This window comes from Dermacentor andersoni, chromosome 1, assembly GCF_023375885.2.
Source record: "Dermacentor andersoni chromosome 1, qqDerAnde1_hic_scaffold, whole genome shotgun sequence".
Taxonomy (NCBI): domain Eukaryota; kingdom Metazoa; phylum Arthropoda; class Arachnida; order Ixodida; family Ixodidae; genus Dermacentor; species Dermacentor andersoni.
The window spans coordinates 184,222,881-184,237,856 of record NC_092814.1 but is presented as its reverse complement, the minus strand read 5'-3'; the positions used below and the strand labels follow the sequence as shown (position 1 = coordinate 184,237,856).

At 42.3% G+C, this 14,976-nt stretch overlaps 1 protein-coding gene across 6 annotated transcripts in view; it reads left to right on the top strand.

Moving 5' to 3' along the window:
• sws (patatin like phospholipase domain containing sws) overlaps nt 1-14,976 on the top strand; it is a 182,453-nt gene that overhangs the window by 134,407 nt on the left and 33,070 nt on the right. For all 6 annotated transcript variants that reach the window (XR_007602676.2, XM_055062847.1, XM_055062846.1 and 3 more), the window contains exon 26: nt 7,409-7,472. Coding sequence is in view for 5 of the 6 variants with exons in the window: in XM_055062847.1 (XP_054918822.1) it covers nt 7,409-7,472 (64 nt within the window). In the remaining variant the exon portion in view is untranslated. The remainder of the gene's footprint in view (nt 1-7,408; nt 7,473-14,976) is intronic.

The following is a 14,976-nucleotide window of genomic DNA, read 5'->3' as shown; positions in this document are numbered from 1 at the left end:
AGATACTTTCAAGATACTTCAAGATACTCTCGCTTCAAGACACAAAAATGGGTGCATAATGTGAGCTAAAGATGTAAATCTCAATGTAGGAAACTGGAATAACTTATCTGGCATTTTGAGAACTTTCTTTCTCATGAGCAAATGTGGGCCAAATCCAGCAAGCGTTTCAACAATCAAGACAATCCACCTCTTTCATGGCGCAACGGCGCATGCGCCCTGCTCTAGCAGATTAGTCGAGAAACGATTTGGAAGGGTCGCGCACGTGGCCGTGCGACAGAAAGTCCCCCGGAAAAAAAAAAAAAAAAAAAAAAAAAAACGCTCGGACGCGCGTTGTTGCAAACACTCGTGCCGTGTACCGCATTGAAACAGTTGAAACTCTACTGGTAGCTCGACGTGGTTGCAGTGCCAAAAACGTGCGTAACCTAATACTGCAACTCCACTTTAAAAGAGAGAGCAGCCAGGGCATCGTTTGAGTTGTCTGGACTGCACTGTGAGCCATGTAGTTGCCGCCTTTCATTGATGGCTAGCAAATTTAACGAAAAACCTCTGTGTTACACCTGGGTGACACTTAAGTACATCACGTTGCTGACGAAGTCTTCTTGCAGCGTCGGCCTTCACTTGCTGATGGTGGCAGCGCATGCCTGACTACACGTACTCATAAGGTGCGGCAACACTGGGTCGATAGGAGACCGACAAGGCGCTCAATCCAATGATTGACCGACTATTGTGCGTCACTGAAACAATTTTATCATACCAGGTTGACAACATTGCAACCAATGAGTGCGAGTTGTACTGCGACGAGCTTTCTTGTCGACGGCACTGGCAAAATCAGCATGCCGACCATCGTTCAACCGAACCCCGTATGATTGGCCGTCGAACAGACAACACGATAGCGACAGTGTCTGCGCTTGTATATATAATTAATCGTGCTCAAAATGAGTCAAATACACCTACTAAGTTGAAATGCACAAGCTCCAACCCTCTCAAGCCGTGCCCATGAAGTTTGAACCAATGTCGATCCTGTTCAGTGAAGGTGAACCTGGTTCCGTCGAGTTCGTGCACCCGCTACCGGCAGACCTGAACTGAAATGTAAGCAGTTAGGTCGAACGAAACTGCCTTTATAGTTCAGTTCTGGCCTTAGAAATTTGAAATCAACTGCACTTTACTTCGCACGGCACGTACACAAAAAGCGGTAAGCGGTGACACAGTGCTGTGCCAACATCTGTACGTCACCGTACATGTAGGCTGTTGGCCGCATTCGCTACGTACATGGGCGGGTCTGTACGTGTTGCTTTGCCAACACATTTCTCAATCTCAGAAATGCACTGTTGGCCTCTGCGTCAAGCGGCAAACAAGAGACTGTGTATTCGGTATACAGCAGCATAAACAACAGCCTCGCTCAGTTATACCAACACCGTGTGAGTGATGGCATCCGCACGTTTTCGTGAGAGAACAACACGGCCTACAACTGAGCACTTATGCGAGCACAGTTTTCTCTAATAATGCTCTATGGCACGCTAAAACTGTAGGTATGATGGAGATAAAGAAAAGCGAGAATCAGAAATAAATTAACAGCCTGTAATATGGTATCTGGAACACAGTAGCCGTGTTTAAGTGAATCAGCCGCTCATATTGACTCGTCACAGGGTGTAACAACACGGCACATATGTGCAGATATGCGTGTTTTGCTACGTTTTGACACTATTTCATATCAGTGATGCACCTTTTCCACAATATTCGATGATAACAATGATCTCCGGCTATAAATGTTGATGTAAACAAATGCACCGCTTTCATAAATCCGATGCAGAAGGCTGCACTCAAAGACTTCTTGAATATGCAAAATGTCTAAGTAATGTGTAAAAAGAATAAAAAAAGCGATGTCCAAGTGCAGAAATCAGTGACAAATTCCAAGGCAGGCGTGTCGCCAAACAGAACTCAGCGTGCCTTTATCGACCGCACTGTTTGCAGAACAGCGCACTCAGGCCTGCTCACCCAGTAGTCGGTTAGTGCTACATGGCTTCCAGGAACGACATGCTGTCCCGAAGAATCCATTAATAATGATTCACAATCCACAAAATGCTAAATCGATGAGTACTCATTGTGGGCGCAGGTACACAAATCAACCGGCGAAAGCCCCGGGACCCTTCCAAAACGTTTTCAGTGGCGTGCGGCAGAGGGCAGCACAGGAAAATGAAAAAGGCGAATTCTAGCTTTTGCATGCTTGTTGCCTTGTACAAACTAATTCTTGATGCTTTTACATTTTGGTGAAGCCAACCGGGGCGCCTGTTCACCTCCGGACTTCGTATCATCATAGACATTTCTCTGAGTGTTTATTCGATATTATACTAGAGGTTTCCCATGCATTCAGAAGTTGCGCAAGGGGGAGAAGTATGTGATTTGAAGCATGTGCCGTCGTGACTTCATTATTTCCCATGCTAGTCAGCAGGATATCTTGGGCCACCTGAACATGATGAAACTCAAGGACTGAGCAAAAGTTTAGAGCAATGAAAAGTTGGTGGCTTTTTTACTTCAGAGGTAGATTATTCTGCAGCTAAAGCTGAGTGCTTCTTTACAACATTCCTTATAGAACATAATATTCCCTTCACTGTGACTGACTGCACCAGCAATCTGTTCTGGAAGATGTTCCCCGGATCAATGAAAGTACAGAACTACACATGTGCCTGCACCAAGACTGCTGCAATTGTGAAGGCAATGGCTGATCAAGTTACAAGCGATGTTGTCAAATGTCTCTGTTTTAGACTACTTTCCACTGCCATGGATGGTAGCAGTGATAGTGGCATTGATGCCAAGCTCTACCCTATTGTGGTTTCCCGACACGATTGTTTGCGCAACCCTGTTATCAATGCCCACTTTGGAACATGACTCATCTGCATTATTCTACCACCTCTGCAATGTGTGCTTAAATGTTTGTTTTGTGTTGAGACAGTTTTGAATGAAGAGTGCTGTATATTGTCCAGTAAATTGAGCTTTAGCACTTTTATCAGGTTTTGCTGTTTTTTTTTTTCTTGCTGCAGTTCTAGTACAGTACAATCTCAATAATTTGGATTTCACAGGATCGAAAAAAATATCCGAATTATCAGAATGTCAAATTACCGAAAGTATCAAGAAAACAATATGCAAGCAAATGCTTACTACGTCAACACAACTTTTATTTCCTGATTGAATATGCAAATCTTGTTTCTATTTTGCACAAAAGCAGTAAGGAAGCTGCAATTCTCATATCTCGTGACCGATTAGCGCTCGCAGCTGTGAAGGCCTCACGACTTCCTTCGCAGCACAGCTGCGGCACCGTCTTCATCCAAGTCAAGCATTTCACTACTGCGCACACTTCCTGATTACTTTTTCGCTACTGAGCTTGTCGCCAACAGATCGTCTATCCATCACGATATAGACGGCGCTCTTCATCCTCAACAGCTTTCTCCGTGTTTGTGGCATTGCATGAGCAGCCATTGCACTGAGTAAAAATGAAACTAGTGTTTGCCGCTACCACTGCGGATGAAACTGTGGCCGCTATCGACACAATCATAAACAGCGACCATGCAGTTTTAAAGACACGCGGCCGATGGGAGCACTGAGTCAAAATGAAACTACTGTGTCCTGCAACTGCTGTGGATGAAACTGTGGTTGCAATCGACATGATCATGGATTATGACTACAGTGGAACCCGACTATATCGAACCCATTTACATCGAATTATTCTATATATCAAACAATTTCTGGACAAGGTATAGTTACAATGAGTATATATAGCAAAACTTACGCTTACATAGAAGAAAAATAGCAGCTACTCCCTATATATTGAACCTCGAGTGTTGGAAAAGTGCCCCCAGAAGTTGGCTTTCCCTCGCGGTGGCAGGGAAACCCGGCGGCGCGGCTCCATCCAACCACTCACCCTACCGTGACCATGCTGCGTCGAGCGAGCCGTCGACACCCCCCTGCAAAAAATGATCCTGTCTCACCTGCAGCACTTGCTCAGACAGCCGATCAGAGGCTCTTGTGCCCTCGTCGTGCAAAATGACAAAAGTGCGAGTTGTCTTGCTGCTTTTCTGGTTCAGTGTGTGTGCGCCTTGCGGGCCTTCTCCTGCAGTGTTGCCGTGATGAAGCAGCAGAATTTGCCTTTTGTCATGAAGTTCGAAATCATAAATCGGGTCGAACGCGGTGACAAGTCGGATGTCCCTGCAGCGTGCGAGATTCCGAGGAGCACTCTCAGCATGATCTTGAAGAATAAGGGGGTGATTAGGGCTAAAGCGGGCAAACTCGCGACCCGGCGCTCGTGGCGCCCGATGCGTATGCACGGCCGTGTACGAGTGGTTCATCCGAAATTGCTTCAGCCATGCCGGCTTCCGCATGCTCGGTGATGACTGTAAAGTCTGATGAATGCGACGCACCGATTGCCGGTGTTGCCGAAACTTGGAGCGAGCTGTCAGAATTTCCGGAAGCTGTTGACGAATCAACAGTGGACGAGTTTGTGAGTGCAAATGATGGTGTCGCGACCACGGGAGAGCCCGAAGACGAAGACTACATTGCCAACATCGTACCGAGCACAAGTGAAAGTGGGCACAATGAGGAAAGCAACGACAGTCCTTTGCCCACATCCTGCGAAGTGATTAGTGTGCTCACACTAGTCCGGTGCTTCTGCACGAATGCAGAAGGTTGCGGCCTCAGCTGCCCAGACTCCTTAGACAATGTGGAGAAGTGTGTGCGTCGCAGGCAGCGAAATTGCCCAAGCAGAAGAAAATGCAGGACTATTTCATGCGAAACTGAGCTAGTTTCATCAATAAAGTGTTTTTATAAATGGTATGTGCTTTTATGACATTCAATTACATAGCCGGGTTCGGCTGTATGCAGTTATAAAGGCACCGGGCTAACACGATGTTATGCACGGTGGTAAACGCAAGAATAAAGTCCATAATGCTACAAATAGGCACGAAGCGTGACAGAATTTCGATTCATGTACGAGTTCCACTGATGACTATGGCGATGCAGACTCCGCCACTTCGTTTTGGTTGGACACTAACACCATTTTTGCTGTTTTGAGGCACACATTTGGGGCAGTCTGTGCTTTCGAAGCCTCAAGACTTGTCTGAATTAACTGGTTAGCGGGCAAATACATCCTAATTAACAAGTTGCCTGGACCAGAGGACTAGTCCAATTTATCAGATTTTCCGAATTTACTAGGGTCAAATTCAGGTATGACATGGTTTCCTGCACGTATTGTCAAAGCATAGGCTAGCAATGATTCTTTTGATCAACTTGAACTGTGAAGATTTAAATGGCAAAAGCTGCTTGTTCCCACACCGGGAGTACTGCCAATGTGTGCAGTCTACCCGAATTTGCAGGCATATTCTTTGAAACCTGTGCCCCGTGCATTGGGAGCATGTTAAAGATCTCCTAGTGATCAAAACTGGTACATAAAACCCCGGAATTCATTAATTCATTCTGTCTCTTTGAAACTACTATAAGGCTTCCATTTCCTGATTTCTGCGCGTCAAAATGCTCCCTGACTACAGATTATCAAGTTCATGCAGATGAAAAATGTGCTTATCTATGAATCTAGATTTTTTGTGAGCTCTGAATACACCTGCTAGTTAGTGGGCTATGACACTAATTTTTTACAAATATGACCGGCCTTTTCTCGTGCTTCCAACACACACAGGGCATTGGAAATCATACCCACCAAGGTAATTCACTTGGGCTACAGAGCCTGTTTGCAGCAATAGAAAGTAAATCCATGTTTTCTTTAGCTCTGAGCAGATTATCATCAAATGTGATAGCTGAACTGCTTTTGGAAGCAACAGAGACACAAGAAAGGAATTTGCAACCTGTTGTCATTGTTATCAAGATTTGCTGGTAGCTATAATGGCAATCATTTGCTAGTTCTTGTGCCGTGAGATAGCAGCTTTCACTCTTCGTACTCATATCTCGCCTCTTATCTCGATACCACAACATTACCAATTTCATGCAAGTGAAATGCTGATGAATCGTTACGTGGCCAGAGCTATTCACTCTTTTAACCTGCAGCATCTTTGAAATACATCTTTGGACAGGTTAGCGTGCACCCCCTCTACTACTCCGGCCGTGGCTGCACATGGGGTGGCTGAACACAGCCATGTGTGCCTTGTCTTAGAGGTAATCTGCAGTGGGTGCAAAGGCTGTGCATCCTGAGATAGCCTTGTGTCTTCATGTGTGCTGTCTTCTCACACACCTAGTTCACGTTGAAGCAAGAAGTAGCACGGTGGGAATTCACTTGCCACTTGCTGCTGCTGCTCTTCATGTGTGTCGAGCGGCCAGTCGTATAGCAATTTTGCGTGTATTCGCAGTCTTCTTTCATGCTCGAAAAAACACTTGTGTGTAACGCGTATTGAGCAAGAGAAAGCTGTAATGGGAGTATTTCATGTTGCTCTGCAATTTTCTCATTGACACTTTTCATCTAATTATAATATTTGAGAAGTTAATTAAGACTAATTATGTAATTAGGCAGAACGCAAAAAGTAATCTGAGTATCTCCAAGCGATGGCAAACAACATTATCTTGGTTCTGTCCAGCTATGTGGCATTTGCATATTTTTAAATCTTGGTGCATGATAGTTGCGACACTCTGCATATATATATATATATATATATATATATATATATATATATATATATATATAATGTTGTTCATGTGCTGTTATGCTTACTTTTAATCTGAATTGTATGATTGTGGTTACTGATTTCTTTTAGTTCTTTTTAATGCCACTGCTAAAAGAAGTGTTGTTAAAAGCATGCAGTAGTTAAACACAGGATAATTTGCAAAGGTTTTGAAGTTTTTATTGCATTCATTTGTGCCAATACACCATGCCTACCTTTAAGATTTTAGAAGACTATGACATGTGTGGCGATAAAATTTAATCTTTTACATGCACTGCACCTGGCACACACTCAATCATTTCAGAAACTTCAGAAAAATAGCAACAAAAGGGAATGTGACACCATATTGGTGCTATCACAGATCACCTAGTTGTCACTTTTCCCACACTTTCTCCTAGCACAATTTGTACGAAACCGATTTTTTTAGTGTTAGTCCTCTTAGACGTGTCTTGAAGGCAACACAAACGCAGCAAGTTTGTGGGTGTTACATACTTGTAATGCCAGGGCATAAATGTGGGGCCATTGATTGTGCACACTGCCCCTGAAATGTAACAGATTGTCAGTTGAGTTTTTTTCCTTTGCTGTCATGACTGGGTATGTAAGTATGTAAAAGTAAACATTGATATTGTAAAAGTAAACATTGTATATGAAATGTTTCTGTCTTTGATGTTTTGTTTGGGTAAATAAATTCATGTAGGTATGGGGCCCGAGCTGAAAGTAAACTATCACTGCGGTGCTGTTGTTTTTTTCTGTAGAGAATGACATCGCCTTGGAGTCAGCTGTGGGACCTTACCTACCCTATCACTGCCTGGTTCACTGGTGAAGACTTATTTTCTGTATTTTTGTTGCAAGTAGTCTAAAGGTAATATACAGCCTAATACAATGAAATGTTGTGTTCGTATGACTTTTTACTGTCCTGTAGTTGTGTGCAAGTAAATATTCTTGGAATGGTATAAAAAAATGTTAGCTCATTGTAACTTTCTGCATTGCATTCACAACTAGGTCTGTGTAAGTGTTTGACCTGCCGGGGTTGCTTAGTGGCTTTGGTGCTGCGCTGCTAAGCACGAGGTCACAGGATCAAGTCCTGGCCATGGCGGCCGCATTTCGGTAGGGGCGAAATGCAAATGCATCTATGTACTCAGATTTAGGTGCATGTTAAAAGAACCTCAGGTGGTCAAAATTAATCTGTAGGCCCCCACTACGATGTGCCTCGTAATCAGATCGTGGCTTTGGCACTCAAAACCCCATGATTTAATTGTGCAACTGTTCGATTAAAATTAATAAGTAAATGTAATGATACAGTCTTACAATTCATAACATTTAGGTCCATAAATAATTGCATGTACAAAATACAGTTGATCTCGATAATACAAATCTCATTTAGTGGTGTATAATGTTTATATCACTCTTGTCACAAACAGCTGAAATTTGTATGTTGAGGCAGCATTCATGCAAATGAATTCATGCTTCGATCGGCTTTTACATCAGAAAGGTATTGGGGATTGCAGAACACCCGCACGCTTTTTGTAATGAAATAGCCAAGCTGAAACAATCTGTTGATGCTGGCAGTGACTTTTTTTTTTACATAGCTTGTGCAGTAAAGCTAGTTGAATAATGAGGTAGCTTTACAAACATAATTAATTTTATAGCCTTTGACTAAGCCATCAGCACAGAAAGTTGACAGTTAAAATTTTGCTATATCTTGCATTTTAGTGCAATAATGCCCTCTGAATAAAATTTTGCTTTGTTAGGCATGTTGCATCTGCCCAATGTGTGATCTGGTGTGCTGTAGCACAACACACATCCCTAAATGGGCATCACTTCATCTCAAGTAGTTACACCATGGATGCTAGAAAGTTTCTGGCGAATATGGACAGCGAACACCTTTAAAGGGACACTAAAGCGAAACAATAAATCAGTTTAGGCTGATGAACCATTGAGAACCCTGCAGGCAGTCATTTCAAAAAAATAGTTTGATTATTAGATGAGAAAATGAAGGTCCAAGTATCAGTATTTGAATTTCGCGCCGAAACCCCAGCGCCGCTACGTCAGTGTGACGTCAGGGATTCCAAAGTATGTTTTCGCATTTGGGCCGCTTTGGCTGAATAAAGGTTCCTGAAACTTGCCATGTTTAATATTTGGTTCCTTTAGAACACAATGTAGTCAATCTGTACCGCTATATTTAATTAGTAGGCCCTAGAAGATGCCATCAAAATCCAAGACGTCACAGACCCCAGGTGCGGGAACTTAAGTAGGCGTCGCCACCTGTATTTCGTTCTTGCGCTTTTTCTGGCTTACCAAACACTTTATCGTTGTAAGAGTGGTGTTTTTGGTGTTGTAGAACGGTAATTTACTGATGCAGAAGAAATCGTTTTTCACTTTAGTGTCCCTTTAAGGTGGTGTTTATCAATGCTTTATTGTCTGCTCAGTGTCTGTATCCATGGTTTGATCTCTACACCCAACTTTCATAGTTTCTCCTACACTCACCTTTCTAAAATCTGTTTGTGACGCACTGGAGCATGCCGAGGTTGAAGTCCAGTGCTGTCATCTTCTCCCTGTCTCTGCCATCACACGAGAGCTATTTTGGTGGCAGTAACATTTTCCTAGCGCAGTCGTATTTGGCAGCCCAATGTTATAATGATGGCTCACATTGGTAAGGTCTGCTGCCTTCTTGCCTACTGAAAATGCTGTTGCTTTGTTCTGATCTAGTGGCGTACCTACTATTTTTTCAGTGGAAAGGAGATATATATATATATATATATCTTGCAATTAAAGAGGTTGAAAAATGCACCAGAGGAGAGTTGTCATTGACAGACCTGATCATCAATCACGAGAAATGAACCATTACAATCAAATGTTGCCAAAAACTTTTGAAGCATGTCGCTGAAGTGAGACAAAATGTTGCTACAATTCTCACCAAAACTGTCAAGTGGGTATTAAATAACGCAGGCATTCAGGAACACTATCGTATAACTTACGTGAAGTAAATCGTTCACCTGAACTTTTCACATTTTTCTAATGGCCGTGCAGGTGACGGTTAAACAATGAATTTACCAGCAGGGTACAGAGGGCTTTTATTTCATACCTGGGCGTTTCACATTTTGATAATGGTCTTGCAGATGACAGATAAACAGTGAGTTTACCAGCAGGGTGTAGAGAACATTTATCTCATTTATTTATTTATACTGCACTATCCACTGGGGATTCTTGCAGAAATGCTGCAAATGAAATAGAAATCACAGCATACAAAAGAAAAAAAGAACATGATTTTATGACACTAGTTTTTAAACAAAACAGTCAACGCTTGAAGAACTTCATCATTAATTAGACTGTTCCACTAGTTCACTGTCAGAAGGAAGGAGTACTTGAAGCAATTGATGCATGTGTGAAAGGGAGCTACTGTTAAATTATGCTTTTATCTGGTGGCGTATCCAGATGCTTTGCCAAAAGAGTTTTTATTAAAGAGCATGCTAAACTGTTGTATGTAGAGTGGGCAGCCTTCTCTCTATCTCTCTCTTTTGTCATTATCAGTTTTAGTAAAGGATCCCAGATTTTAGAAGCACAGTCTACTATTGGTAAGACAATACTAGTATTATAGGCTAGCAACCAAAAAGCTGGGGTTGATCATTTTGAAGCTCTGGAGAAAGAACAATTTCTTGTTTGGGTTAGCCGTAATGTGGTCAATGTATTTTGACCGAATGAAGGGTGTTATTGATTGAATGTCCTAAGTATTTAAAGTTAGTTATTTCAGCTAGAAGCAGATAACTTGCATAATGCCTAAATTTTAAAGGTTTTCGTTCCAGAGTAATAGTCATAAAAACATTCTTTGCGAAATTGATTTCTGTTTGCCAGTGTTGACACCATTCACTATTCCTGTGGGAGCCCTGATTGAACTTGTGTAAGTCAGAAACACTTTTGATCTCAGAGCAAGCAACACAGTCATCAACTTACACTTTAATTTCAACTAAAATATCTGTTACTGTGTCATTACTGAATATGAGAAATTAAAGCAGCCTAAGTACGGATCCCTGTGGGACGCTAGAGTCTGCTAAAAGTCATACTGAAGAGTGGTCTTCATAAACAACGTATTGCTGCCAGTTTCTTAGGTAGGCTGACAACCAGGTTATCGATTGTGTATTTTTGAGGACTTCATTTATTTATAAAGTTACTTCTTGTGGAAAACACCAATGTTTTGCTGAAATCCGTAAATATTGTCAATTTTGTTATCATTATTAATTGCCACTAAGAAATTATGAATAGTTTCAATTAGCTCAGTAAATGTAGAACAACCTTTTCTAAACCCGTGGTTGATATCTTACCGATATATTTACATAAAGCACGATGACAGCTTAAATTCTGCGTTTACTTTCAGGTTGTAAAATTACAAATACATGATTCAAAAGAGCATGAAAGGCACATAGTCTACATGATCTGTCAAATTTTCAGGTTCTCCACGTATTTGATAAAAGTAAATTGTTCACTGCATGTTCAAAGCCACGTAAAAGCTGCCATGAAGTATTGATTGGTCTGAAAGCCATGAGAAACGAAAGCAGTTTGTTCAAATTCAAATGAACGAACTCAGCGGCTCTGATATTTATGCCTTTCTATATAGTCAATCTGCCTTATTCACCTGCTGTGTTCTAAATGTATACATAAAATTTATTCTAATTGTTATTGGTAAATTAATTTACTGCTACACTGCAAACGTCCAACAATCAAATTGATTCAGTGATGTCGCAGAAGCCACAGCAGTTCAACCCATTCAAATTGGTTTTGTAAACAATAAAAAAACCAAACATCAATTTTGTGAGCACAACCTGCAGTCCGTGATTGACCACCATGCTGTGAAAATCAATTACAATGTGAGGGCTACCAATGTGAAAGCAACCATTTCTTCATCATGGTCTTGGAGCCCATGCATTGTGCAGCGAGTTTCAGCTACTTACATGTAGCTTTTGAATAATGAACTGCATTCTAGAGGGCCATTCTTGAAGCAACTTTTATAACTTTCAAGTAGCTAAAATGTCGCCAATTGTTCTTTGAAGTCAGTCAAAAGATTTGCCGGCCGCTTTATAGAAAACTGCTGCTGAACAAACAAGAGACAAGACAAGAGAGTCGCTAAATTCAACCACAAAATTGTTGAAATGGTAATGCTGAACAGACTTAAATTATAAAAAACAAAGTTAATCTTCTGTTTTCAAAGATAGTTAGGTTAGAAGGCCCTAACAAATACAGGACGATGCAAGTGGTGGAAGGTGAAAATTGCTTTGGGCCACCTGGTGACAGGCTTGCAAGGCGCATCTCGCAGGCGCCTTGCAACCTTCCTTTGGCCTACTTTGCCCTCTCCTGCCCCCCCCCCCCACCTCCCTCCACTCCTGGTATATATGCCTATATTTTGAGCTCTTTCCAAAGTTTTCATACAGCATTAATTAAAGCTGCTCAGTTTGCCGCCTTCATATAAAAGCCTACTTTCAAGTAGTACCTCACAGGCGACATCATGGGCAACACACGCAATGCGATATTGCACAAGGCGGTGCACTACCCAGCCACTTTTTACTTACTTGACATATGACACAGCTATTTCCTTGCTGTTCTTGCACCTTATCACACAAAAAAAAGGATTGTTTTGAACTGTTTAGGTGAAGAGATTGTTTCCATGGCTCACAAAGCTTATTCCCACATCACAATGTCTATGCATGTATTGTCTGTGTGGATATGAGCAATAATCATTTGGTGAAGCACTATGTGCACTGTGCAACAACGAAGCCTTGGAACACCCCAGAGCTTCCACAAAGCTGTGGGGAGCTACTGAGATGCAGCAGTTTGACGGTGTATATCCACATGACTAGGTTTCTCCTTTTAGATTGACACCATGATAAACAAGTCGACTTCTAATTTTTCATGGTCTAAAAAGGCTGCTTTATTCTTTGTTTTCTTCGTTGTGTAATGCAGTAAAATCCTAATACAAATTTTTCTAGACCATGAAAAATGTCATCTGAAATTGGAATGATCCTAATCCATAACGGACCATCGCAGCACCAAAGTGAACATAAGACATTCGTGTTTTTATTTATGGTGATTACTTTCACTTGAAGTCCTTTGACTTGCTGGGCCTTATTCCCTCATAGTCGTAATGCAGATACTTTTGAAATGCTTCAAATATTGCACTCATTCTTTCATTTGTTTTGCCAGCGCTGACTGCAAGCCACATTGAGCACTCTTCTAGTGCACAGGTCACTGCCAGAATCACGGAAGACCAAGATTTCACACACCATCTTTGCAAAGTACACCATGACCGTACTTTTCTTATTTTGTTGAGGTCTCGCGGTGCCCTAAAAATTTGTACTATTTATCATGGCCTGATAGTGTTGAAGTCATGCCAAAACAGAGCACATTGTAATAATTTGTGCATTTTGGCTGCAACTTTTCCAGAATTTATATTAGCTTGGAATTCATAGTCATATCATTTTGTATTAGCTTGAAACCATGGTCATATCATCGAGATTCGATGATATTAAAGGGGCCCTGAACCACTTTTTATATAGTAGAGGAGAAAGGCGATTGAAGTTGAAATAGGCTGTTTTAGAAATACCGTATTTTCCGGTGCATAAGTCGAATTTTTTTTTTCTTAAATTTTTGGTGGTGCATTTTATAGAACCGTGCGACCTATATAAATTTTTTTTTTCCGATAAAGACTACCATCAGAATTGGATTGGCTGCTATGGCCATGCGAAGCACGCTGGGTTGACCTCCTCTGGCAGTTGCTATGGGTTGTGTGCGCGCTATGGACATACCAGGTTCTTCTTGTGATCAAGTTGCCGAACGCTGTACGAGAAGAACGGAGCAGCAACGTAAGCGGCGGCAGGTTGCTTGCGAGTCGACCGACTCCGAAGTCATCACATCTGCAGATCGCTTTGAAGACACGGTGTGCGCCGCTGCACAAACTACGCAGTTGCTACCAGAGTACAAGCCACCACTCCTCCCTCCCGCACTGCCTTCCTGCTTTCTTCCCTTGTGCATGATCCTGCTCACCATCACACACTTTCACTCGCACATACAGCATACGGTGCGTAGGGACTATGTTATCACCCTTTTAAGTCACTGACCAAATCAAAAGGTGCATCTTGTACACAGATGTCACTTGTATATGTTTTTTTTTTATTATTGTTATTATTTTCGGAAAAACTGCTGTTTGGAGGGAAGTGCGACTTGTACAAAGGTGTGACTTATAGACTGGAAAATACGGTACTTTGCCGCAAAAAGTACATCAGTGCGTTTAGCAGTAGCGGAGTTATTGGCAATCAAACACTGCAGAAGCGTACGCATTTGGGCTGGTTGGTTCATGATTACGAGCAATAAAAACAGCGCTAAACGACAGGACGAGTGAAGGGACACAGACAACAGTGCTGACTAACAACCAAAGTGTCTTTATTCTTTCAGTCAGCGGCGGAGCATATATATGCTGACTGAAAGAATAAAGACACTTTGGTTGTTAGTCAGCGCTGTTGTCTGTGTCCCTTCACTCGTCCTGTCGTTTAGCGCTGTTTTTATTGCTCATAATCAAACGCCCTTTGCAGTGCTTCTGCTCCTTCTTCAATGCTTTGCACTGCAAAAGCTACAACGGAGCAGATGTGCCCACAATGCTCCACCTACTGAACGTCACCGTGGCGCACAGTTCAAATTTGACTTTGGATGTTAATGTAGGTGTCACTACTTCTAATTTTGGCGCCTACGATGTGTCAAACGTAAGCCATACGCGGGTGTCCTCAGCAAAGCGCAGCACACTTAGCCAGTGGACTAGTTGCGGCAACCTGCAGCGGCCGCGGTATCTATGCTAAATAGCAGATTGCAGCTACATGAAACTATGGTACGTATGCACAGCGCTTGCTTTGTGCACGACAGGGCTTGAGTGCGTACTCGCGCTCATATGTTCCAGTCTGACTGTGCTAATTGTGCGGACCAGCTTTGTCATGCACCAGCTTGACCGACAGATACTAGCCACATCCAACGTGTGCATTTTTGAAGTGCTATCAGTAAGTCTGCCAAGGCATCTAACCAGGAGCGGCCATGGGTGAGAGCATGCTGGCAAGTGTGTGTGTGGTCTGACCTTAAGTTGTGCTTGGTTCAAGGCTGGCTGAACGTGCAAAACTAGTCGAAATCAGCGAGATCCGACGGCTCTCCGACACCAATAAGCAGGGTGGCCAAAGTTTAATTCCTATGTGAGCAGCCATGGCCGAGCGTGAGTAGAGGACAGTCGGCTTCTTCTGGGAGTATGTAACTATTACTGACACCTTTCGCTTACTTGAGCCTATTTATTAAACTT